This window comes from Jaculus jaculus, chromosome 5, assembly GCF_020740685.1.
Source record: "Jaculus jaculus isolate mJacJac1 chromosome 5, mJacJac1.mat.Y.cur, whole genome shotgun sequence".
Taxonomy (NCBI): domain Eukaryota; kingdom Metazoa; phylum Chordata; class Mammalia; order Rodentia; family Dipodidae; genus Jaculus; species Jaculus jaculus.
In genome coordinates this window covers 90,719,685-90,743,936 of record NC_059106.1, presented here as the reverse complement: position 1 = coordinate 90,743,936, position 24,252 = coordinate 90,719,685, and the positions used below count along the sequence as shown (strand labels likewise).

Genomic DNA, 24,252 nt, shown 5'->3' with positions numbered 1-24,252 from the left:
CTGGAGTTCGTTTGCAGTGGTTAGAGGCCCTGGAGTGCCCAATCTCTCTCTCACCTGCCTCTGTCTGTTGCTCTCAAAATAAATAATAAAAATGAACAAAAAATAAAAAAAAAAAAAAGAAGGGGGAGGGCTGGAGAGATGGCTAAGCAGTTAAGGCACTTGCCTGCAAAGCCAAAGGACCTCGGTTTGACTCCTCAGGACCCATGTAAGCCAGATGCACAACGGGGCGCACACATCTGGAGTTCATTTGCAGTAGCTCGAGGCCCTGGCGTGCCCATTCTCTCTTTATACCTGCCTATTTCTATATATCTCTCTCTCAAATAAATAAATAAAAATAAACCATTTTTTTAAAAAAAGGACAAAGCCAGGCGTGGTGGTGCACACCTTTAATCCCATCACTCAGGAGGCAGAGGTAAGAGGATCGTTGTGAGTTCAAGGCCACCCTGATACTACATAGTTAATTCCAGGTCAGCCTGGACCAGAATGAGACCCTACCTCCAAAAAATAAATAAATAAAAAAGAAAGAAAGAAAAGGAAAAGCAGGGAGGGGGCTGGGAGTATGCTTTAATAGGGTAGAGCTTTTGTCTTGGTGTTCATGAAATCCTGGTTCATTCCCCAGCACTGCACTAATAAATATTATTTCATTCTACTTTTTAAAAAAAGTCTTTCCCGGGCTGGAGAGATGGCTTAGCGGTTAAGCGCTTGCCTGTGAAGCCTAAGGACCCTGGTTCAAGGCTCGGTTCCCCAAGACCCATGTTAGCCAGATGCACAAGGGGGCGCATGCGTCTGGAGTTCGTTTGCAGTGGCTGGTGGCCCTGGCGCGCCCATTCTCTCTCTCTGTATCTGTCTTTCTCTCTGTGTCTGTCACTCTCAAATAAATAAATAATGAACAAAAAATATTAAAAAAAAAAAAAAAGTCTTTCCTAAAATACAAGGCAGTAGTATAGCTCAGTTGTGCTTGGCTAGTATGCATGAAGCCCTGGGGTTGGGTTTGATTCCCAGCACCACATCAGTATAGTGGCAGGATGATCCAGAGTTTAGAGTCATCCTCAGATACATAGTGAGTTTGAGGCTACATGAGCTGTGGTAGCTTGCAGGAAAGAAAACGCTAAAGGAGTCAGGCTGTCCTTGGTTTTAAGAAGCTTTCTCCAGCCTCCTGAATGTTGTGACTATGGGCCTTCATTCACCCTGGTGGTGGTTTTTCTAAATTTTAATTTACTAGTTTAATTACCCTTTTTTTTTAATTTTTTTATTTTTATTTTTTGGTTTTTCAAGGTAGGGTCTCACTCTAGCCCAGGCTGACCTGGGATTCACTATGGAGTCTCAGGGTGGCCTTGAACTCATGGTGGTCCTCCTACCTCTGTCTCCCTCCCAAGTGCTGGGATTAAAGGCGTGCACCACCACGCCTGGCTTGTTTTTTCAAGGTAGAGGCTTGCTTTAGCCTAGGCTGACTTGGCATTTACTATGTAGTTTCAGGCTGGCCTCGAACTCACAGCAATCCTCCTACCTTGGCTTCCTGAGTACAAGGATTAAAGATGTGTGCCACCACTTCTATCTGAGGTGCTTTTTAAAAAATATATTTGAGAGGAGAGAAAAGGGAAAGAGAATGGGTGCATCATGGCCTTCAGCCACTTCAGACAAATTCCAAATGCATATGCCTTATGCATCTGGGTTATGTAGGTACTGGGGAATCAAACCTGAGTACTTAGGCTTTGCAGGCACCTTAACTGCTGAGCCATCTCTCCAGCCCAGAGGTGCCTTTTAATTACTTGATTTGAGCTGGGTGTGCATGCTTTTAATCCCAGTACTCAGGAGGCAGAGGTAGGAGGATCACCATGAGTTCAAGACCACCCAGAGACTACATAGTGAATTCCAGGTCAGCCTGAGCTATAGTGAAACCCTAGCTCGAAAACCCAAAAATAATAATGATTAGTCGATTTGGTTGTCTGAAATAAAAAGTAAATGTCTTGCATATTTTATTGCCTAAATGTTCCTTCTTCGTGTTGACTATTTCATGCTGTGTAAAGAAACTTTTTAGAAAACACTATTCAATATATAGCAATCTGTTAGTCGGTAAGAGATTTTACTGTTCACAGGAGTAAAATCCAGATAGTCTGATACTTCATATTGAAAACAATGACTTTTGTCTCCAAAATCAGGTGGTGTTTTCCCTCTATAACCTTGTAACTTACATCTTGTGGTTAAAATTTTTTGTTTTATCCTGTGTGGCTAGTCAAAAACATGTGGGCCCCAGTTTTTACTTCCCTCATTGCTGCCAGCCTCTAAAGGTTTGTTTTAGTTTTTACTTTTATTAAGCTATCATTTACACACAGTAAAAGCACAAAAGTCATTGTAAATGTACTTTCTAGTGTTTTTAGTATATTCACAAATGTGTACAATGCTAATTGTGTAGCCTCTTCATTACCTCATACCTAAACACTGTAGCAGAAGTGACTTCCTCTTTTGCCCTACTTCTCTGGTATCACCTATTTTGGACCTTTTGTCCACTCATGTCAAGTATTTCGTACCTGGCTTCTGGTCAGTGTTTTTTTTTTTCTAAAGAGAGGACGGGGGAGGGAGATGAAGAGGCAGATGAGTATGGGAGCACAGGGGCCTCCTGCCACTACAGAGGAGCTCCAGATGCATGCACCACTTTGTGTATCTGGCTTTACATGGGGACAGGGGAATTGAATCCACACCAGTAGGCTTTGTAAGCAAGTGTCTTAATTGCTGAGCCATCTCACCAGCTCCTTGTCAGTGTTTTTAAGGCCCATTCATATTATAGGATACATCATTCCTTTTGTAGCTGATTATGATACCAGATTATATGAATAAGCTCTTATCCTTTGTATCTACCAAATTATGGATGTTGGAATTTTTCATATTTTTTGCAAAGAATGATGCTCACTGTATGGAATAATGGTAAAATGAGGTCAAAGGCAAATGTCAAGAATTAGGGCTTTTTTTTTTTTTTTTTGGTTTTTCGAGGTAGGGTCTCACTCTGGGCCAGGCTGTCCTGGAATTAACTTTGTCATCTCAGGGTGGCCTTGAACTCATGGCAATCCTCCTACCTCTGCCTCCCGAGTGCTGGGATTAAAGGCGTGCGCCACCACGCCCGGCTAAGAATTAGGGCTTTTTAAAAGTGAAATTTGAAGAGCGACTATGCCATTATGGAATTAGCCAAAAAGTTTCAGTGTCATTTATTTTAAGAGGCTACAATCTAAGTCCAATTTTTTAAAAATTATTTTTTAAACAATTTTATTTATTTTAGACAGAGAGATAGATAGAAATAGGCAGAAGAGAGAGGGAGAAAGAGAGAATGGGCACACCAGGGCCACCAGCCACTGCAAAGTAACTCTAGACATGTGTGTCACCTTGTGCATCTGGCTAACATGGGTCCTGGGGAATCGAACCTGGGTCCTTTGGCTTCACAGGCAAGTGCCTGAACCACTGAGCCATCTCTCCAGCCCTAAGTCTAAATTTTTGACAGCAGAATTTTTACTAACACTTCATAATTTGGTTTTGTTTTGCAGTGTGCCAAAGGCAGTAATGCATTTTTTAGTTAATCATGTGAAAGACACTCTTCAGAGTGAGTTAGTAGGACAACTGTATAAATCATCCTTATTGGATGATCTTCTGACAGAATCTGAGGACATGGCACAGCGCAGGAAAGAAGCAGCTGATATGCTCAAGGTAATGATTAAAGTCTTTTCCAAACTCAAGTGTACATATAGACATATTCATATACTTTAAAATGTATTCTGATCTTTGCATATTTATAGTTGTGCATCCCCCTCCATACTTGTTTAGATTCAAACTCCAGGGAAGATAAATATATAGAAAGTGAATTTAAGAAGTTAAATATATAGAAAGTGAATTTTCATAAGTTAGACTAATACTATAACTTAAGGTTTTATTTTCTTTAATGCAGGCATTACAAGGAGCTAGTCAAATTATTGCCGAAATCAGAGAGACTCATCTGTGGTGAAGAGAACTGTTTAATGCTGGGACTTTGTTGACCTTGATACCTGCTAGTTTCCATCTACCTGGGTAGAATTTTATTTATGAACACCTGTGTATTGCAGTGCCATGAATCTGCTCATGTGAGGACCGGCTGTAAACTGAAAAGTGTACTCTGCATTACAGAACAAATCACACATTTAATCCAAATAATCGCTGTTTCTAAAGTTTCCCAGTATCTGTGTATGCAAGTCTGTCTTGTGACAGTTTCAATTGAATTTACAGAGAACTGTTGATGTTGTAGTTGTACAAAGCAGTCTGCCTGTGGAGGATGACCTGTGTAATCTTTGTTAGTAGTCTTCAAGCTGCTGCCATAGCCCTCAGGAAAGAAGCAAGACATTTCATGACTAATGCATGCTCTACATAAGCTGACCTAGGTTTGGGGAAGATTTAGGTTGGCAAGTTCCTCCAATAATCACTGTATTCTACCTGTCCATCAGTTTGTAGTTTTAAAGTATCTCAGCAGGTTTGGCCATGACAGGAAGAACGCTGGCTGCACAAGAGGAGCTGAAAAGCTGACAGATGTGAGGTGCATACTATGTCACACAACCCTTCTACTCGGAGGGCCACTTGGCCGAGTGTAGCAAAAATTAAAATACTTTGATTCACACTTAAACCTGAAAACATGAATTATGATCTCCTGAATTAAAAATTTATCAAGACATGGTAACATTGACCAGTTCTTTTAGTTTTCAAAGATCCAATGATGACCTAAATTTCCTTTCGTTTGTAAATATACCAGTAGCAATTCAGGTACATCCCTCAAGTGGAGCACTGCATTGAGCTCAATGTCCACTGTGAAGTGAAACTTAAATAAATCATTGTGCTCTTTGTACTTGGTAACAGCTGCTTAAGCTCCACACCAGTACAGTACATGAGAATGGTGGTGTGAAAATACTGGTCTTTGTTTTTTAAAGAGAAATACATAGGCACACATACTCTGATTAAATTGCATTCAGGGGCTGGGGTGATGTTTACAACAGATTTTGAGAAAATTACCCAGGCAATTCTTGGTATATACTACAACCTTAAACACATTTCACAGGGGTAGAAATCTTTTGGGATAGTTTCATCTTTAACAGACAACAAACACAGTAAGTCAATTACATGTTACGAACATTAAATTTTTGTTATGGCCGGGCATTTATCAAAGATTATTGGCAGGAAAAATAAGAGTATCTTAACTTTAGCTGATGATACCTGTTTACAAAGAAACAAGTTTCAACAATTTCAAACATAAAAAGCCCTAAATTGGGCCGGGCGTGGTGGCGCATGCCTTTAATCCCACACTTGGGAGGCAGAGGTAGGAGGATCACTTTGAATTCAAGGCCACCCTGAGACTACCTAGTGAATTCCAGGTCAGCCTGAGCTAGAGTGAAACCCTACCTTGAAAAAACAAACAAACCCTATATCGACCTGCCATGATACAGTAGTACTTTTAATCTGCTAATAGTACCTTCCTGCCAAAGTGTTTAACGTGCTTTCAAGAAAAATGACCCTGCGGCATTAACATTAGCCATACATTTTTTTCAGGCAGTTGACTGCCATTGTATGTAGCCTTTTGGATTTGTAAGGAAAAAAGTTCCAACGCACCTTTCTCCAACACAGCAAATAGATTTTAAACTGAAAATGTTATGATAATGCACTTGCTAATACCACACTTTGTACAAACAAATGCAAGAAACTTATGAAAAGAAAGCCTTCTTGCAGGCTTTTAGACTGAGTGATGTTCTGAAATGTGGAGATACTGCTGGCATATTTATAATAGACTCCTGTGTGTTCTTTATGTGTAAATAAAGCTACTGGTATGAAATGAAAGTATATCAATGAATGAATTCTTCCTAACTTGCCTCAGAAATAGATTTAAATAATTAGAACTTTTAAAATCTGAATCTGCTTCAGGATTTAACCATTTAGCTTGTACTGAACCAAAAGTTTTATGATTTCTTTTTACATCACCACAATTCACTGTAAATCTATTTCTATATATGAAGACAGTAACTTGCTGCAAATAATCCTGGTAATGATTAAAATTTGAACACTAATGCCACACTTTGCTGCCTGCAAGGTTTTCGTAAGCTGGTGTGTATGTGTATGAGTGGTGTGTGCACATGTATGTACTGATGAGTGCTCCATGAGTTTGCCCGTGGCAGCCAGAACACATCAAGTCAGCCCTCCCCTGTCACTCCCTGTTGGTTTCTCCATGCAGTGAGTCTCACTGAATTCAGTGATTGCCATTCTTTTTTTAAAGGGGAACGCCATCATGCCCAGCTTGAGTGGCTATTTTTTTACTTGAGAGAGAGAGAGACAGAAATAGGCAGGGAGAGAGAGAGAATGGGCTAGGGGCCTCCAGCCACTGTAAATGAACTCTAGATGCATATGCCCCCTTACGTATCTGGCTTATGTGGGTCCTGGGGAATTTAATCTGGGTCCTTTGGCTTTGCAGGCAAGTGACTTAACCACTAAGCCATCTCTCCAGTGCCCCCCCTTTTTAATGCTTTATTTCATTCATTCATTCAATTTATTTGCAAGCAGCGTAGGAGAAAGAACAGGTGGTAGTGAGGGGGATGGATGAAAGGGAATGGGTATGCCAGGGCTTCTAGCCATTGCAAATGAACTCCAGATGCATGCACCACTTCGCAAATCTGGCTTTACATAGGTACTGGGGAACTGAACCTAGGCTACCAGACTACAAGCAAGTGCCTTTAACACCTGGGCCATTTCTCCAGCCCTTAGAGACTTTCCTCTGGTCTCTGCTCCCCCCCCCCCCCTGCCCCCAACAGGATTTGGCCTACAGAGATGCATGGCCATGCCCAGCTGTTTACAAGGATTCTGGAGATTCAAACATGGTCGGTCTCAAGCCTCAAGCCCCATGTTTGCACAGGAAGTGTGCGTTGCTCCAGCCCCGATCAATCATTTCCTATGTTTCACCTGGTTTTCAGAGGAAGGATACTACTTGGTTTTTCAGATACAGAAGTAGTTCTGGAGAATTGCTTACTTGCCTAATGTATGTAAAACTGAACTCAGTCTTGATTCCAAATTCTTTATATTTCATCTGAAAATTTCTCTTTTTTAAAAACATATTTGCCGGGCGTGGTGGTGCACACCTTTAATCCCAGCACTTGGGAGGCAGAGGTAGGGGCCGGGTGTGGTGGTGCACACCTTTAATCCCAGCACTTGGGAGGCAGAGGTAGGAGGATTACCGTGAGTTCAAGGCCACTCTGGGACAACAGAGTGAATTCCAGGTCAGCCTGAGCTATATAGTGAGACCTACCTCCAAAAAAAAAGTATATATAATACACACACACACACACACACACACACACACACACATACATGCATGCACGCATGGAAAGGGTGAGAGCGAGAGGACGTGCACACCAGGGCCTCTTTGTCACTGCAAACAAACCCCAGACTAAAGCATCACCTTGTGCACCTGGCTTTCTGTGGGCACTGGGGAAATCAAACCTAGGCTGTCAGGCTTTGCCAAGCAATCATCTTAACTTCTGAGCCATCTCTCCAGCCCTCCCTTTGTTTTTTATGTCTTCCTAATGCATGTTTATGAATATATATATATATATTTACATATATTAAGATTTTATTTTTGAGTCAGTCAGAGAGAGAAAGAGTAAGAATGGGCACGCCAGGGCTTCAGGCCACTGCAAATGAACTCGACACATGTGCCGCCATGTGCATCTGGCTTACATGGGACCTGGAGAATTAATTGGACCTGGGTCCTTAGGCTTCACAGGCACACCCTAACTGCTAAGCCATCTATCTCTAACCCATAATTGTTACATATTTTAAAGTATCTTCCTTTCTTTGGTTCCTTAACTTAAAATATTTGAGAGAGAGAGAGAATGGGCACACTAGGATCTCCAGCCATTGCAAACAAATTCCAGATGCATGCTCCACTTTGTACCTATGGCTTATTTGGGTCCTAGAGAAGTCAAACAGGCCCTTTGGCTTGCAGGCAAGCACCTTAACTGATAAGTCACTTCTCCAGCCTAACCAGAAGTTTCTTAGGAAAAAAAATATTTTCATTTATTTGAAAGAGGCAGAGTACGGGCATGCCAGGGCCTCTTGTCACTGCACATGAACTCCAGACATATGCACCACTTTGTGCACTTGTCTGTACATGGGTACTGGGGAATTGAACCCAGACTATTAGACTTTGCAAACTAGTGCCTTTAACTGCTGAGCCATCTCCAGCCGATTTCTTAAACTGAGCTTACCTCATTACAATCTGCTTGGGAACAGAGGTTGAAACTAACAAAGTTTCTGAACTTAGAAAAGTACTGCTACCTTAGGGTAGCACTGACAAAAAATGATCCATAAAACAGAAAGAGACTGTGAGTAAACAATATTAAAACACAAGCAAAGGCGTTAAAAATAGTATTTAAAATTTGAAGTGAAGTATGGATAGTTTCCTTGATGCTTTCTAAGACTTTTAAAAATTTTTATTTATTTGCACATGTGTGTGCCAGATCTCTTGCCACTGCAAATGAATGCCTGCCTAAGATTTACATGGGTGACTAAGGATATGAACTGGGCTGGTAGGCTTGGCAGCACCTTTAACTGCTAAGCCACCTTCCCAGTCCCTCTCACTATGAGTTCAAATGTTAACCACCTCATCAATTTTTTTAAAAATTTATTTCGGTGTGTGTGTCCAGATGTGCACACCCAATGTGAGATCAAAGGCAAAGGTCAGTTGTCTTCTTTTTGTAAAAAAAAATTTTTTATTTTTATTTATTTGAGAGCGACAGAGAAGGAGGGAGGGAGAGAGAGAGAATGGGCGCGCCAGGACTTCCAGCTACTGCAAACGAACTCCAGATGCATGTGCCCCCTTGTGCATCTGGCTAACGTGGGACCTGGGGAATTAAGCCTCGAACCGGGGTCCTTAGGCTTCACAGGCAAGTGCTTAACCGCTAAGCCATCTCTCCAGCCCCCAGTTGTTTTCTTTAGTGCTTTATTTCCTTGAGGGAGTTTCACTGACCTTATAATTGCCATTTTCCTTTTTTTTTTTTTTTGGAGGCAAGCCCAACAGATTACCTTTAAAAAAAAAAAATATATATATATATATATATATATATTATTTGGTACAGAGAAAGAGGCAGAGAGAAAGAGGGAGGGAGAGAATGGGCACGCCAAGGCTTTCAGCCACTGTAAACAAACTCCAGACGCACACACCCCATTGTGCATCTGGCTTACGTGGGTCCTGGAGAATCAAACTGGGATCCTTTGGCTTTGCAGGTAAATGCCTTAACTATTAAGCCATCTGTCCAGCCCCCCCACATTTTTTAAAATATGCAGGTGTGTGAGAGAGAATTGGCCTGCCAGGGCCTCCAGCCACTGCCATCAGAACTCCAGATGCATGCGCCCCTGTGCGCATGTGCAACCTTGCATGCTCGTGTGACAGTGTCTGGCTTACATGGAACCTGGAGAATCAAACTTGAGTCATTAGGCTTCAGAGGCAAGTAACTGCTAAGCTATCTCTGTAGCCCAGAACTGCCATTTCTCACCATACTGGCTGGTCGTCAAACCCCAGTAATTCTTTTTGCTCCCTACAAGAAAGTTTAACGGTGTGCTACACCCAGCTTAAAAAATATATATTTTATTTGAGAACAAGAGTGGACCTGTCAGGCTTCTGGTGCTAAAACGAACTCCAGACACACATATCACTTTGTGTATCTGGTTTATGTGGGCTATTGGGCAACCAAACCTGGGCTGTCAGGCTTTGCAAGCAAGTACCTCTAACTACTGAGCCATCTCTCCAGCCCTCACACCCAGCCTTTAGGTATCGGAGATCAAACTGAGGCCTTCATGCTTGTACAGCAAGCACTTTTACCTAGTGAGCTATCTTCTCAGCTCTCCTTTTTTGCTTTTCTGAGAACTCTTATTTGCTTCTTAGACAAGTAAAAAATGTATGTTTCCAGCAGATTTCCCATCTCTAATAGGGATTCTAGAGGTAGACACCTATTTCATAAGAACTGTGACACTCGTGCCCTGAAAGTACCCACAATGCCTTAAGACTTCCTTTTCCTTCTTCCTTTTCATTCTTTGTGGCAGGGTCTCACTGTAGCCAAAGCTGGCCTTGAACTTCCTCTTATCTCAACCCTCCCAAATACTGGGACTACAGCCATGAGCCTGGCTTGCTTACTTGGTTTCATTGTACTTTTCTCATCAACTCAAACAAGAACAGGACAGGACAGGAAAGAGTTATTTCATGAAGAAATAAGCCACAGCTTAATAGCACCTTATTTATTAACTTAAAAATAATTACACGGAGGAAGTCTAGTGTATATGCAATCATACTTTTTTGGCCAACATTTCATGTTTTGAGAATAAATGACAAATTTTGAACAAAGTTTTTACAACTGAAGCCATTTTATAATGTAAAAATTCCTTTTCCCTATTTTAAGTAAGGAAAGTCCATTCTTGAGAATATGTTGTCCAATAACTAACACGCTCTCAGGATTTGTTACCTGTCTGTGATTTATACTGACTCCACCTTCTGTTATCATCCGATACCTGAAAAAAAGAGATGTTTAGTAACTAGAGATTCAATCTTCCTTGACTTACTGGTCCCCCCGCCAAAAAAATACACTGACTTAAATTTCAGACTCCAGCTGAAAGCATTTAGCAATGGAGCGTTACCTTCATGTTCACAGAGATTTTGCTTCCCTTTAAGGAAACAGATGTAAGGCATCAGGACATTTCCTGTCAAATAAGGAGCTTGCAATCTTACCGCTCTTTTGTCTACCTCACAGCCCTCCTCATGAATGCTAGGCAAGCACTGTAACACTGGGCTGTATACCCCAGCCCTCTTGTTAACTTCTTTTCTCTCTCTCTCTCTCTCTCTAGGTAGAATCTTGTTCTAGTCCAGGCTGACCTGGAATTGACTATGTAGTCTCTCAAGCTGGCTTCAAACTCACAATGATCCTCCTACCCCCACCTCCCAAGTGTTGGGATTAAAGGCGTGTGCCCAGCCCTCTTATCACTTCTTGAGATAGGGTCTATTAAAACTTGTGTTCCTCCTGCCTTAACCTCATGAGTAGCTAGGATTATAGGTTTATACCACCAGTCTGAGCTATCTCCACTCTTAACAGAACTAGTCAGTTGATTGTGGATTTAGAAATTAAGGTGAACAGGAAAAGAATAATGGAAGTACACTGTCTTGGAAGTTTCTTGCTCATCTTGGGGGTAAAAACTTCACAGAATAGTAACTTCTAGAAATAAAAGAGCAGTGCTGCTTTTAAAAGTATGCTATCCATCAGACAGGTACCAACTATCCTTTGGAATCTTTAGGAAATCTGATTACAAACCTGGAAAATCTATGCAAATTACTAAATTCATAGACTATGCAAATAGCTTTAAAAGAAAAAAAATAATAAAATTGGTTGATTTCATAAATGGAAAATCAGTAGTTGGTTTATGTTTACTGTTGTTTATCCAATGAAGTCAATAGTTATTTACTTTGTGCTGAATATAAATACTGTCACAAAGATAATGACAAATAAATGAACAGTAATAAAGTAGTGGTACTTAGCATTGGAGCAGTATCCTTCGAAAGTAGATGTTAATGTAGGCTGTTAACCTATCACATCATCTTCACATACACAGAACAATACTATCTGGTTTATATAATATGAAAAATACAATGAGGGTGGGCGTGGTGGCACACACCTTTAATCCTAGCACTTGGGAGGCAGAGGTAGGAGGATCGCCTTGAGTTCGAGGCCACCCTAGACTACATAGTGAATTCTAGGTCAGCCTGAACTAGAGTGAGACCATATCTTGAAGAAAAACAACAAAAAAAAACCCCTCAAAAAACATAACGTACATACACAATGAGTATTACTTAGAACCCTGGCTGAATCTGGGTGAAGTAAGCAGCAAACACACGAGACAAGTTCAGAAGAAAATTCTTAAAACCAGTAACTCCCTGTTGGGGAGTATGTGACTGACCTCAAATTTTGTGCATCTCAAGTAAGGCAGCCTATTAGGGATTAATCAAATAGGATGGCATCTCTACTCCGGGAACCTATAGCTCATTTAGGGCAGAGGCAAAGAACCCAAGACAAGTGGAGGAACAGCAGCTATAGGAATCGCTATTCCTCACAACCACAAGCAAATGATGGTATGATTTTGTGCACACAGTTCCAAAGAGGTACAGGGTCAGTTTGTTCAATTACAAATGGATAAATGTCAATTACATGCCAAATTACTTCTTGTGGAGCAAAAATATCCTAGTAATTCAGCAGAATTAAGGGATTATAATATTCTATGTACTTTGTAAGAAAAGTACAGTTCCTTGGGGAGTACTGCACAGCCTATAAACCTATGTTCATTGCTCATCTGTTATGCTCATTTAATTTTCATAAATTCAACTATTATTATTAATTAACTTTTTGTTTTGTTTTTGAAGTAGGGGCTTTCTCTAGCCCAGGCTGACCAGAATTCACTACTTAGTCTCAGGGTGGCCTTGAAGTCATGGCGATCCTCCTACCTCCGCCTCTTGTGCACCGCTATGCCCGGGTTCAACTAGTAGTTTTAACAGGTTGGGTAATTTCTCATGTCCTCCCAAAACTAAAGATACAGCTTGAGTATGAAAGAGATATGCACATCTTTTCATGTACGTAACCAAATACATGAGCTGACTGATTTCAGTACATTTAATGAACTGTCTCGCAAGACTTCTAATGCTAGGAAAATACCAACTTAACCAAGTTCCAGTACAGGAAGCACTGGACATTACAGCAAGTTTAAAGTACTTTCTAATAAGTATTCTAGGTTTTACTTTACTCTTGAATTAACCTAGCTTCTGCAAACAAGATGTCCTTAAATTATTACCAAAAAAACACTCTCTGGAAACATGCTGTGAACTATAAAGTTTCATGGTGAATTAATTAATAATCAGAAAGTTAAATCTTACCCTCGGGGACCATCTGGAATGGCATTTGCTTTGCGACATGTATCTAGGACACTTGTTCCAGGATCAAGAACTAATTCAGAAAATGAAGCTTCTTTAAATAATTCTTTTAACTCTTGATCAGACATGAGCTCAAGTGCATCTATGCTACTATGATACAGGGCTTGTGTACACCTGGAAAACATTTGACAAGCATTTGACATGGGAATGCTTAATGACATCCATGTTCCGTAATGAACATACTGACACACACCTACCAGCCAATTGCAGAGTGCTCACTGTCCACTCTGCAAAGTTTAGAAACAGCATCTATTCTTGCATAACTCACAAAATCCAAGATAACCTAATAATTAGCACTATGTAAAGTATTTATACCAAATATTAACAAACCTTGTTTGTAGTAATGAACAAGAAAATCCAAAAACACTGTAAATTTTCCTGGGTCTATCAACTAAGCTTCATGAAATATTAACTATTCTACAGGTTACCTTTTAGCAGAATCCAGCCCTTCTGGTCCATGCACAAGTTTTGTTACTTCTGCAGCAAGTCGCTTCTGAGGAACCCGCTTTTCTGGTTCTTTGGCATGCAGCTGCATAAGACTGTCAATCTCTGGAAGGGGCAGAAAAGTGAAGAGCTTCAGGTACCTTTGGGACAAGAAATAAAGTGTCACATTTGTATCATATACCTATATTTCCAGCTCCTCTACCCTTTAAAAAAAAAAATCCCACTCTTGTTTATTTGTAAATATGAAAACATGTAGAATGTACTTAAAATATACCCTCAGGCGCCAAAGTAGTGAATGTGTTCATTTGCAGTGGCAGGAGTCCCTGGTGCACTCGTACTTTCTTTCTCTCTCAAAATACGTATTTGTGTGTGTGGTCTTTCGAGGAAGAGTCTCACTCTAGCCTAGGCTGACCTGGAATTAGTCTCAGGGTGGCCTCAAACTCAACGGCAATCCACCCACCTCTGCCTCCCATCAAATATTTTTTTAAAGCAACAAAATGGTACAGATATATATGAAGGCTCCATCCCCATCACAACCCTTCCTTGACAAGAGATAATTATTAAATCTATATGCATCCTTTCTGAGTAGATCTGTAAGTTTACTCTCCCACCACCTTGGAACATTCTTACCAGCACTTGGCATTGTCAACAGAGATGTGCAGGAGATGGCCTGACACAGCCGCCAAGCACCCTGAGCAGTTCCCTTCCCCTTTAGGGACCTCTACTCAAGCCAGATTACTGACTACACCTAGAGAATTCAGGATGTACCAGAATGAAGTAAAGTGAGTGAGTTTATTAAGGTTAAGAAAGACTCCATGCTTTATTAGACTCAAGAGCAGGGACTAATGAAACAAACACAATTAGGTATTTCACAATGGCTTCTGTGGCTTTCTAAATTATATTGCTCAAAGGCTGTGATTTACAACAAGGTTGATCTCATCTTGCTGTTGCTGTACCGTGTGTATGTATACTGTATGCACGTGTGCATGTATACTGTATGCACATGTGCAGGTATGCACCCCCCATATGCAAGTGTGTGGAGGCCAGAGGAGGATGTTGGGTGCCCTGCTCTACTGTTCTTCCATGCTATTTCCTTGAGATACAGCGTCTCACTAAACTCAGAGCTGCCATTCTTGGTCAGACTGGCAAGCCCCATCTCTGGTCTCATCTGCCCTTATCAGGGCACTCCTGGCTTTTCATATGCGTGCTGGGAATTAAACTCAGGCTGTCTTAGGCCCTCATGTTTGTGTGGCAAGCAGTCTTACCCCTTTTCAACCATCTCCCTGGCCCTACAAAAAGGTTTAAAGACTCAGCAAAGTTAAGAGGTAAATAAAACTATATGTGCTGATTTATTTTAAAAATATTACCTTTTGCAAAAAAAAAAAAAAAAAAGGCTTCCTTTTGAAGTTTTACATCTGGCCAGCCTGGCCAAATGTGCCAACTGGTACAATGGCAGTATGTCTGTTATGGGGGAAACCATGTGTTCTCTGATTGGATTTGAGGCCCACTTCACAGGGGAATTCATACCTGGTACTGAAATTCTAATCAAAAGCCTATGGCTGGGGAGGGCATAAGCTCTAGGGAGAAACTGTAATTGCTGTCTGGCTAAAGTGATGTATTATGCCCACCACAGTACCCTCTAATACTTATGTTTAGGCCCATATACTAATGATGCTCTCACTTTTGGTTAGAGAAGCTTCTCTCTTCAGATGGTATGAACACTGGGGAGACTGAAAACTGATCATTAAAGTGCCAAGAAGAGAGAGTGGAGTGTTCAGTACAAAGTGAGACATCACTATCACCCTTTCCAAGGTTCAAAGACCATTGCAGAAGAGGTGGTGGAAGGAATTTAAGAGTCACAGGAAGGGGAGGAGTGCTTTGCAATCCTGCCTTCTAGACACAAAATGGCCACGACACTTGTGACTTCATGTTGGCTGATGCTACCCTACACAAGACCTGCATAATATGAGGGGGAAATGATGACATCAAAATAGAAGAGAGATTAGCTGGTAAGAAAGGATTTGGTAAAGAGGGGATGTTTGAGGGAGTAAAGAAAGGGTGGTGGGAGGGGCTTATAATAATTGTATACTGTCTGTATGTGTATGGAGGTTGTCAATAAAAAGTCTAACATGGGCTGTAGAGATGGCTTAGTGGTGCATACATCTGGAGTTCATTTGTAGTGGCTAAAGGCCTGGCATGCCCAGTATCTTTTTTAAAAAGTCTAACACATATATATCATTCACCATGAAAAAAAAAAATAGAAAAGCTGGGCGGAGTGGTGCACACCTTTAATCCCAGCACTGAAGAGTCTGAGGCTGCCCTAAGACTATATAGTAAATTCAGGTCAGCCTGGGCTAGAATGAGACCTACCTTGGGGGGTGGGAGGAGAAAGAAAGAACCATTGTAGCCCTGCATGGTGTTTTCCTGAATACTGTAAACTCCTTGCACAAATTAACTAAGCTAAGGAAGGGTCAAGGGAGCCCCAGTTCACACCTGGTTAATCCCAAAGCACAAGTTCACAATTGAGGGCTGGTAGGTGGCATTCGAAGGGGACAAAGGCAGTCTTAAGATCTGATGTTCTCATCCTGTGGAACTGATATCCAAGGACAGTGTCAGAAGTGAACTAAAGTGGATGATGATACGCAGCTATGTCTGCTGCAGAATTCATTGCTTGCTAACCAGTGTAGACGAACAGAATAGGAGCTAGTTGGTCCTGCGTCCTCACATTCTTTATACAAAACTACCTCTGGAAAGGGAACATGACTATGTCTGAAAAACAGGTCATTAATAGGAGTCTCCTATCATCTCCCTTCCCCACAACCTCCAGCCACACTGGCTTTTGGGCCATTTCTTAAACTCATTTGCTTCTATGTGAAAGATTTCTCACTTAGAATTCTAGCATTAGTTACATATTTCTGTATAACAAAACACCTCAGAAGCTCATGATTAAAAACCACCAACATTCATTTTCCTGTGAGAATTTAAGGGGGGCTTAACTATGTGCTGTGGCTCAGGGTCTCTGATGAGGCCACAAGATGTCACTCAGGGACGCCATCTTCTGAAAGCTTGAATAGGGGTTGGGACATCAGGATGGGGAGGGTCAATCGTAAGGCCAGCAGGTCCTACTGGCTGTTGTCAGGAGCCTCAGTTGCATGTGACATGGCCATCTCCATAGAGTTGCTTGGGTGTCATCATCACATGACAACTGCCTTCTCTAGAGAATGTTCCAGGAAATTTACATATCACTAGCTTCACGGTATTCTGCTGATGTCAACATGCTTGAACAGTGAATGTGTAAGAAGACTATTGAAGGGCATAAGGCAAGGGTCACTGGAGTCATCTTGGGTCATGGCTAACACACACCTCTTTCAGATCTCTGTACTCTTCCTTTGTTCACTTGTCTAACCTTTCAGCCATCTACTTCAAGCTTCATGCAGAGAACCCTTGTCCATCTTGTTCATAACATAGGCCAGGCCCCACACACGAGGCACCTGGCAAGTTTTTGAATAAATACATAGCTTTTTTGTTTTTTGTTTTTTTTGAGGTAGGGTCTCACTCTAGCCCAGGCTGACCTGGAATTCACTCTGTATTCTCAGGGTGGCCTCGAACTCATGGTGATCCTCCTACCTCTGCCTCCTGAGTGCTGGGATTAAAGGCATGCGCCACCACGCCCAGCTCAAATACATAGCATTTGAAACCACTGGTAATAAAGTTACACCCAGAAATTTAGTTTCTTTCAGTTCTGAAACTTCATAGAGCTCAATATTAGCAATCAACCAAAGGACAACAAATCATATGCCACTAAAATATTACTTTAAAGAAAATTATAATGCTTGGTAGTCATAAAGTTTCTCTGTATTCAATATGAATGGGTTTTGCTTTTCTAAGGGAAATGTCTGGTATTGGACAGATTAAAATTATTGTGTTTTATAAGAAATAAATGATTTCGAGGCCAGGAATGAACGTCAATGCTTGCCTAGCACGTGTGACACTGAATTCAATCCCTAACACCACATAAATTGGTCACAGTGGTACACACCTATGATCCCAGCACTAGAGAGTGGAAGCAGGGAGATCAGAAGTTCAGGGTCATCCCCAACTACACAATGAGATTGAGGCTACTCTGGAATACATGAGACCCTGTCTCAAAATGAAAAAGGGGACTGGAGGGATGGCTCAGCAGTTCAGGCACTTGCCTGTAGAGCCTAATGTCCCAGGTTTCAGCCTAACAACCTGAGTTTGATTCCTCACTACCCATATAAGCCCAGATACACACACAAAGTGGTACATGCATTGGGAGGTTTTTTTCTGCAGTGGTGAGAGGCCCTGGTATGCCCATTCATATTCTTTCTTTCTCTCTTCCCTTGCAAATTAATAATAAAAATGATTTCAAATATTTAATTATGAATATTTAATATATATTTAAATATAAATAATTATACCTGTGTGTCTTTAATCCTAGAGCTCAGAAGGCTAAGGTAGGAGGATCCTTGTGAGACAGAGGTCAGCCTGGGTTAGTGGGAGAACCTGACTCAAGAAAAAAAAAAAAAAAGGCCGGGTGTGGTAGCATGTGCCTTTAATCCCAGCACTTGGGAGGCAGAGGTAGGAGGATTACCATGATTTTGAAGCCATCCTGAGATTACATGGTGAATTCCAGGTCAGCCTGGGCTAGAGCTAGACATTCCCTTGAAAAACAAACAAACATGCAAAAAGAACCCAACAAAAACCTATAAATGAACATTAAGAAAACAGACAAAAACAAAACATGTTAGGCATGGTATCTAAGTCCTAATGGAATTCAAGCCTTTTCTCTTTCTGGTAGAACTTGACATTTGAAGATTTACATGGAAAGAGTTAAGACTAGCCAAGACAGTTTTTTAAAACAGCCTGGTTCCAAAACAACAACAACAAAAAAAATTGGGTTTTTTTTTGCTTTTCGAGGTAAGGTCTCACTCTAGTCCAGGCTGACCTGGAATTCACTATGTAGTCTCAGGCTGGCCTCGAACTCACAGAGATCCTCCTACCTCTGCCTCCCAAGTGCTGGGATTAAAGGCGTGCGCCACCACGCCCTGCAACAAAAAAATTTTAAAGGGCTATGGTGTAGCTCAATGATAGAACACCTGCCTAACACGAGTGAGCCCTGGGTTCAATTCCTAGTACTGGCCCCCAAACCTTTTTCTAACATAGAGTTGAATTACAAGATTGGTGACACAATGATTTATATACCTTAAACAGAACATAAGTAGAAAAAACAAGATTCAGTGTCGAAAACTGTATCATAACCCTGTACTTTCTCAGCCAACAATTAAAAACTCACCTTTCCACAGCATCATCTTGCTGTCTGACAAAGAATTGATACAATTCAAATGGAGACGTTTTCTCCCTGTTCAGCCAAACAGCATTGCCAGCAGACTTTCCCAGTTTGGCTCCAGTTGTACTTGTAATCAGAGGGACAGTGATTCCAAATACATCTTCTCCAGTCAACCTAAAGACATTCACGACATGCTGAAAGCACAAGCAGTGTCACCATTCAGCGTTGGGATTTGAGCCTGATCACTTACTGCATGGAAACTCCCTTCCCCACCTAAGTCTGGATTCCACCCTTATATGCTGAAACAACCCTCACTTTATAGTCCTATTTGCCAGCCTGAACTGCACGAATGCTTCTAGGCAAGCCAAGTGCAAGTGGTTCTTGAAGCTTCAGGTGGGAAAAGGAGACAAAACTGGATGAAGAGGCACCAGAAACATCTAAGGGATTGTTCTTAAGAATAAGTTTTGCACATTGGAGACACGGCTTAGCAGTTAAGGTGCTTGCCTTAGGACCCAGGTTCGAATCCCCAGTACCTACATAAGTCAGGTGTACATGGTGGCCCATGTGCCTGGAGTTCTTTTGCAGTGGCCCTGGTACACCCATTCTCTTTCTCTAATAAAAAAAAAAAAGTTTAAGAAATGAGTTTTTCTTTGTGGAGTTTGAGAGCCCTGTACTCCACCTTTCCAAGAAAGCGCCATTAAAATCTACACTGGGGCTGGAGAGATGGCTTAGCGGTTAAGCGCTTGCCTGTGAAGCCTAAGGACCCCGGTTCAAGGCTCGGTTCCCCAGGTCCCACGTTAGCCAGATGCACAAGGGGGCGCACGCGTCTGGAGTTCGTTTGCAGAGGCTGGAAGCCCTGGCGCGCCCATTCTCTCTCTCTCCCTCTATCTGTCTTTCTGTGTCTGTCGCTCTCAAATAAATAAATAAAAAATTTAAAAAAAAAATCTACACTGCTTGGCAAACACGTGGAGTTGCCAAAAAACAAATAATGAGATGCCAACTGGGCACTAGAGCTAGTTTCATAGAAGGTGATAAGCTAAACTGACGAAAGGACCACTAAACAGTGGCCAGTTACCTGCAGATGGAAACAAATTTCTCAAGTTACAGAGTTAATTTAGGGAAACCCAGAAATCCCAATCTGGACTAGTGGCCTATTTTCAGTAGCGTTCCAACATTATGTTCTTAATTGGGCCTCTTATTGCTCGCTCGCCAGTGTCACTGAAAAATAAAACCAACAAGGGACTGACCGAAAGCCAGTATCCTACATTTTCCATGAAAAATTACAGGCAGGGTTAGGAATTTAGCTCAGGAGAAGAGACTCTTGGGGTCAGTCTACGGCATATTGGGGGTCGGAGGGAGGAGCAAAGATTACTGGTGTGCATATTACTGGTCCTCGGGTTTCAAAGGGGTCTAAAGCGCTTACTTGTGGATATATTCGTATCCAGACACGATGTTGCCCAGCTGATCAGACCCGCCTAGCTGGACGCGGCATCCGTAACGCTGGAACAGGTAATAGAAGTCGTAGGCCTGGAGCACCTGGTAGAAGAACTCGGTCAAGCTCATGCCCTCGGGGCTCTTGAGTCTGGTCTGCACGCTCAGTCGGCTCAGCAGCGTGCCCATGCGGAAGTGTCTGCCCACCGTGGCCAGAAAGTCCACCAGGGGCTGCGTGTCGTACCAGGCGGAGTTGTCCAGGACGGTGAAGGTGCCCCAGGCGCGCCGCTCGGCGCAGAGCCGCTCGTGGTTGGCGGCCAGGGCCTCGAGGCCGCGGCGCAGGGCGCGCGCGTGGGCCCGGACGCGGTCAGCGCGCTGCGCCTCGCGCTCCTGGGCCCGGCCGCTGGGGTCGCCCACGAGCGCCGTGGCGCCGCCCACCAACGCGATCACGTTGTGGCCGGCTCGCTGGAAGTGGAACAGGCCCAGCAGCGCCAGCAGATGCCCCACGTGCAGCGAGTCGCCCGTGGGGTCGAAGCCGCAGTACACGGTCTGCGGGGAGGAGCCCGCCCTGCCGCGCTCGAAGAGCTCGGGGAGCTCCACCTTCGTGCCGCTCTCGGGGAAGAAGTCCTTGAACAGACCCCGGGCCTTCAGGGCCGCCAGCAGACCCCGGGCGCTAGAGTGCGCCTCCCGCAACCCCCGGGGCCAGAGCCGCAGCCTGCCCAGAGACAAGCCGCGGAGCAAGGGCGCCGCCATCTTCAGCGACGAAGGGAATTCTGGGTCTTCCGAGCCGGGCCGCGAGTCGTCTTTCTGCGCATGCTCGAGCAGGGCAGGAGGCGATTTCTGAGCTACGGATTTCCGTGCTCCGCAGTGCCCAGAGTCTCGACTGCCTCGATTCCGCCTCACAGCCCCCATGTTCTTTGAAGCGTCGTTAATTCCTTCTCAATGTGGGTATTGTTATAACACCGCACGTCTCGCAGGGCTGTTGTGAGGACTGTTTATTTACTTAATTGACAGAGGCAGATAGAGAATGGGCACACCAGGGCCTCCAAACGAACTCCAGATACGTGCGCCACCTTGTGTATCTGGCTTACGTGGCTCCTCGGAAATCGCACCTCGGTCCTTATTCTTTGCAGGTCAAGCGCCCTAATGTGAGGATTGAGAAGGAAAGCACTTAACACGTTGTAAGAGCTCTACAAACGTTAGTTGTCTTTCAAGGCCTGGGGCTATAGAAGTTTTTCACCCAGGTTGTGACAAATTAGTAATAAAGAGTTTATGATGGCCTCAGCCTCCGCGTTTATTTCTCATGGCGGTGTGAGTCTTGTCCAAGATATGACGAGAGAAAAGTCAACACACTATATTAAATGCATAACTCCCTATGTTTGTGTACTTAAACTAGAACACAGCCTAACTGAATTCATCTCAGTCAGTAATCACTTCACCACAGGATGCCAGGTGCTATGAGAACTATACCAGGGCAAATGGCCCAGCTCCAAAGTTTCATTGTAGAAGCTTATTCATAAGGGCATTTTAAAAAAGCCTTTTTACTATATTTAACTCTGAAAATGGTGAATTTATTGTAACGTTTTCTTATATCACATTCTTTGATCACACTTTGTGTGCAAAACGATGGTCGACATGTGCCATTTGTGGGCCGCACTTGCAATAGTGAGAAGCAGTGTGAGGTAAAGGGGAGGGAGGGAAAAAGGAGAGACTGAACACATGGATGCTCTAGATCTAAGGTTTCCTTCCACAGTCCTCAGAACTGAAGCAAGAAGACAGGCCGTTATATCCACTTACAAACTAGTAATTACCTGTGGGATGCCTCCATAGAGGAGACAAACCATGCATCTGGAGTTCATTTTCAGTGGCAAGGGGACTTGGTGCACTGAAAATGAACTCCAGATGCATGTTCCACTTTGTGCATCTGGGTTTACTTGAGTCCTAGAGAATTAACCCCAGGCTAGTATGCTTTGCAAGCCTTTAACCACAATGCCATCTCCCCAGCCCTTGATTTAATTTGTTTTTTATTGCCATGAGGCTGGGAAATGGCATGACTTCATATTGTTTAATTACTTCAGGAAATTCTATTTCTTTCCAGAAGTGTAAACCCATGTCAGTGTTATTTGATGGCCTATACTTAATGAAGAACTTTTATGGATGATGGAAAAAAAAAATTTAGAAGACTAAATTTTGCTTTAAAATCTTTAACTTTTTAGTACTTGTGTGTGTGCATGCACACATGTTTGTGTGTAAATGCAGGTGTGCATGTGCCATGTTGCATATGTAAAGATCAGAGGACCACTTTCAGGTTGGACTTTTATCTCTCCACTTCATTTGAGGCAGGGTTTCTCACTCTGAATTCTCTTTGTGCTGTTCTTTGCTGGGATCACATTTGAGCTTCCAAGAAATTCAATTATCTGCCTCCCATTTCACCATCAGCATGCTGGGATTACAGCAGTCCACAATGGCTTCCAGCTTTTTATGTGGGTGTAGGAATTGAACTCAGGTACTCCAGCTTGAGCCACAAGTGCCTTACCATGGATCCACCTCTATAATCCCTTCAAGTCATCATAAAAAGTAGATTTGGAGAAGAGGCTCACACTGATTATCTCAGAATTTATTAAGTAGAGCAAGGAGGATTGAGAGATCAAGGCCACCTTGGTCTACATAATGAGTTCCAGGCCAGGCTGTTTTGTCGTAAGTATTGTATTTCATAAGTGAGTAACAAGTCTGGCATTCAAAGTGGCATAAAAGCAGGTGCTACATGAGACTTGATAATAGCTTACAATTGTGGTGGGTTTGAATCCAAAGGCTCCTCCTTTCCCCCATAAACTCGTGTGTTTTGAATACTTGATCTCTATCTGATGGTAATTTGGAAGGTAGAGCCTTGCTACTGGAAGTATGTTGTTGGGAGTGGGCTCATGGGTGTTATAGCCAGCTCCCCTTGCTAGAGATAGTGTCATTCTCCTACTGCTGTTTTCCACCAGCTTTGGCAGAGGTGATGTCTAGTCTTTGCTCAGCCATGCTGTCTCCAGGCATCTTGAAGCTTTCCCTTGAAATTTAAAGGTAAAGTAAAAACTTTCCTCCCATCAGCTTCTTTTGATATATATATATATATAATTTTTTTTTTTTTGCATGTTTTCAAGGCAGGGTCTCACTCTAGCCCAGGCTGACTTGGAACTTACTCTATAGCCCTAGGCTGACCTCACTTCACAGTGATCCTCCTACCTCAGACTCTTGAATTTTGATATTAAAACCATGCACCACCATGCCTACCATCATCTACTTTTATCCCAGCAAGGAGAAGGTAATTGCAACAATGAAAACAATTTTGGCAAATACTTTCTACCAGTTATTTGACCAACAGAAGGTTAGACTTTCTTTTCTTTTATTTATTTATTTTGGTTTTCCAAGGTAGGATCTCTCTCTACCCCAGGCTGACCTGGAATTCACTAGGTAGTCTCAGGGTGGCCTCAAACTCATGGTGATCCTCCAGCCTCTGCCTCCTGAGTGATGGGATTAAAAGCATGTGCCACAATGCTCAGCTGACTTTCAAATTCTGAGGTTACATCCATGGCTAAAATTTTATGAGACTACCACATTCATGGGTTGGACTTGGATGAAGACAAGGTAGCAAAGGGGGCTGGAGAGATGGCTTAGTGACTAAAGGCACTTGCTGACAAAGACTGCTTGCCCCAGCACCCATGTAAGCCAGATGCACAAAGTGGCACATGCATCTCGAGTTCATTTGCAATGGCAAGAATCCATGCTGTGCCCATTCTCTCTCTCTCTCTCCCCTTGCAATTGAATAAAAAATAAAATTATTTTTAGCAAAGAAAAATAATGTAAAAGGTAGCCATGAGCTGGATAGATGGCTTAGCAGTTAAGGCACTTGCGTGTGAAGACTAAAGACTCATGGTTGACTCTCCAGATCCCCTGTAAGCCAGCTTCACAAGGTAATGCAAGTGTGTAAGGTCACACATGTGCACAAGATGGCACACACATCTGAAGTTTCAATTGCAATGCCTGGAGGCCCTGCATGCTAATTCCCTCT

The 24,252-nt window shown here is 42.6% G+C and overlaps 2 protein-coding genes across 9 annotated transcripts in view; one reads left to right on the top strand and one right to left on the bottom strand.

Moving 5' to 3' along the window:
* The window catches only part of Dnm1l (dynamin 1 like), a 65,338-nt gene extending 59,497 nt beyond the window's left edge, over nt 1-5,841 (top strand). For all 8 annotated transcript variants that reach the window (XM_004663228.3, XM_004663227.3, XM_004663225.3 and 5 more), the window contains 2 exons: nt 3,534-3,693; nt 3,932-5,841. In XM_004663228.3, coding sequence (XP_004663285.1) covers nt 3,534-3,693; nt 3,932-3,988 — 217 coding nt within the window. In that variant the 3' untranslated portion in view covers nt 3,989-5,841. The remainder of the gene's footprint in view (nt 1-3,533; nt 3,694-3,931) is intronic.
* Nucleotides 5,842-10,266: 4,425 nt separating this feature from the next.
* On the bottom strand, nt 10,267-20,989 carry Yars2 (tyrosyl-tRNA synthetase 2). The gene is made up of 5 exons (XM_004663230.2): nt 20,191-20,989; nt 18,774-18,941; nt 13,441-13,596; nt 12,956-13,126; nt 10,267-10,551 (listed from the first exon to the last, which is right to left on the bottom strand). The coding sequence occupies exons 1-5, from the start codon at nt 20,949-20,951 to the stop codon at nt 10,392-10,394; spliced, it is 1,416 nt and encodes a 471-aa protein (XP_004663287.1). The 5' UTR covers nt 20,952-20,989; the 3' UTR covers nt 10,267-10,391.
* Between the last annotated feature and the right edge of the window lie 3,263 nt (nt 20,990-24,252).

Coding starts and splice junctions, on each gene's coding strand:
- Yars2 (XM_004663230.2), bottom strand. CDS start 20,951: ATGGCGGCGCCCTTGCTCCGCGGCTTGTCTCTGGGCAGGCTGCGGCTC. Junction 13,597..18,773: donor CAAGATGATGCTGTGGAAAG/GTGAGTTTTTAA, acceptor CTTGTCCCAAAG/GTACCTGAAGCTCTTCACTT. Junction 13,127..13,440: donor GGGCTGGATTCTGCTAAAAG/GTAACCTGTAGA, acceptor AATGTTTTCCAG/GTGTACACAAGCCCTGTATC.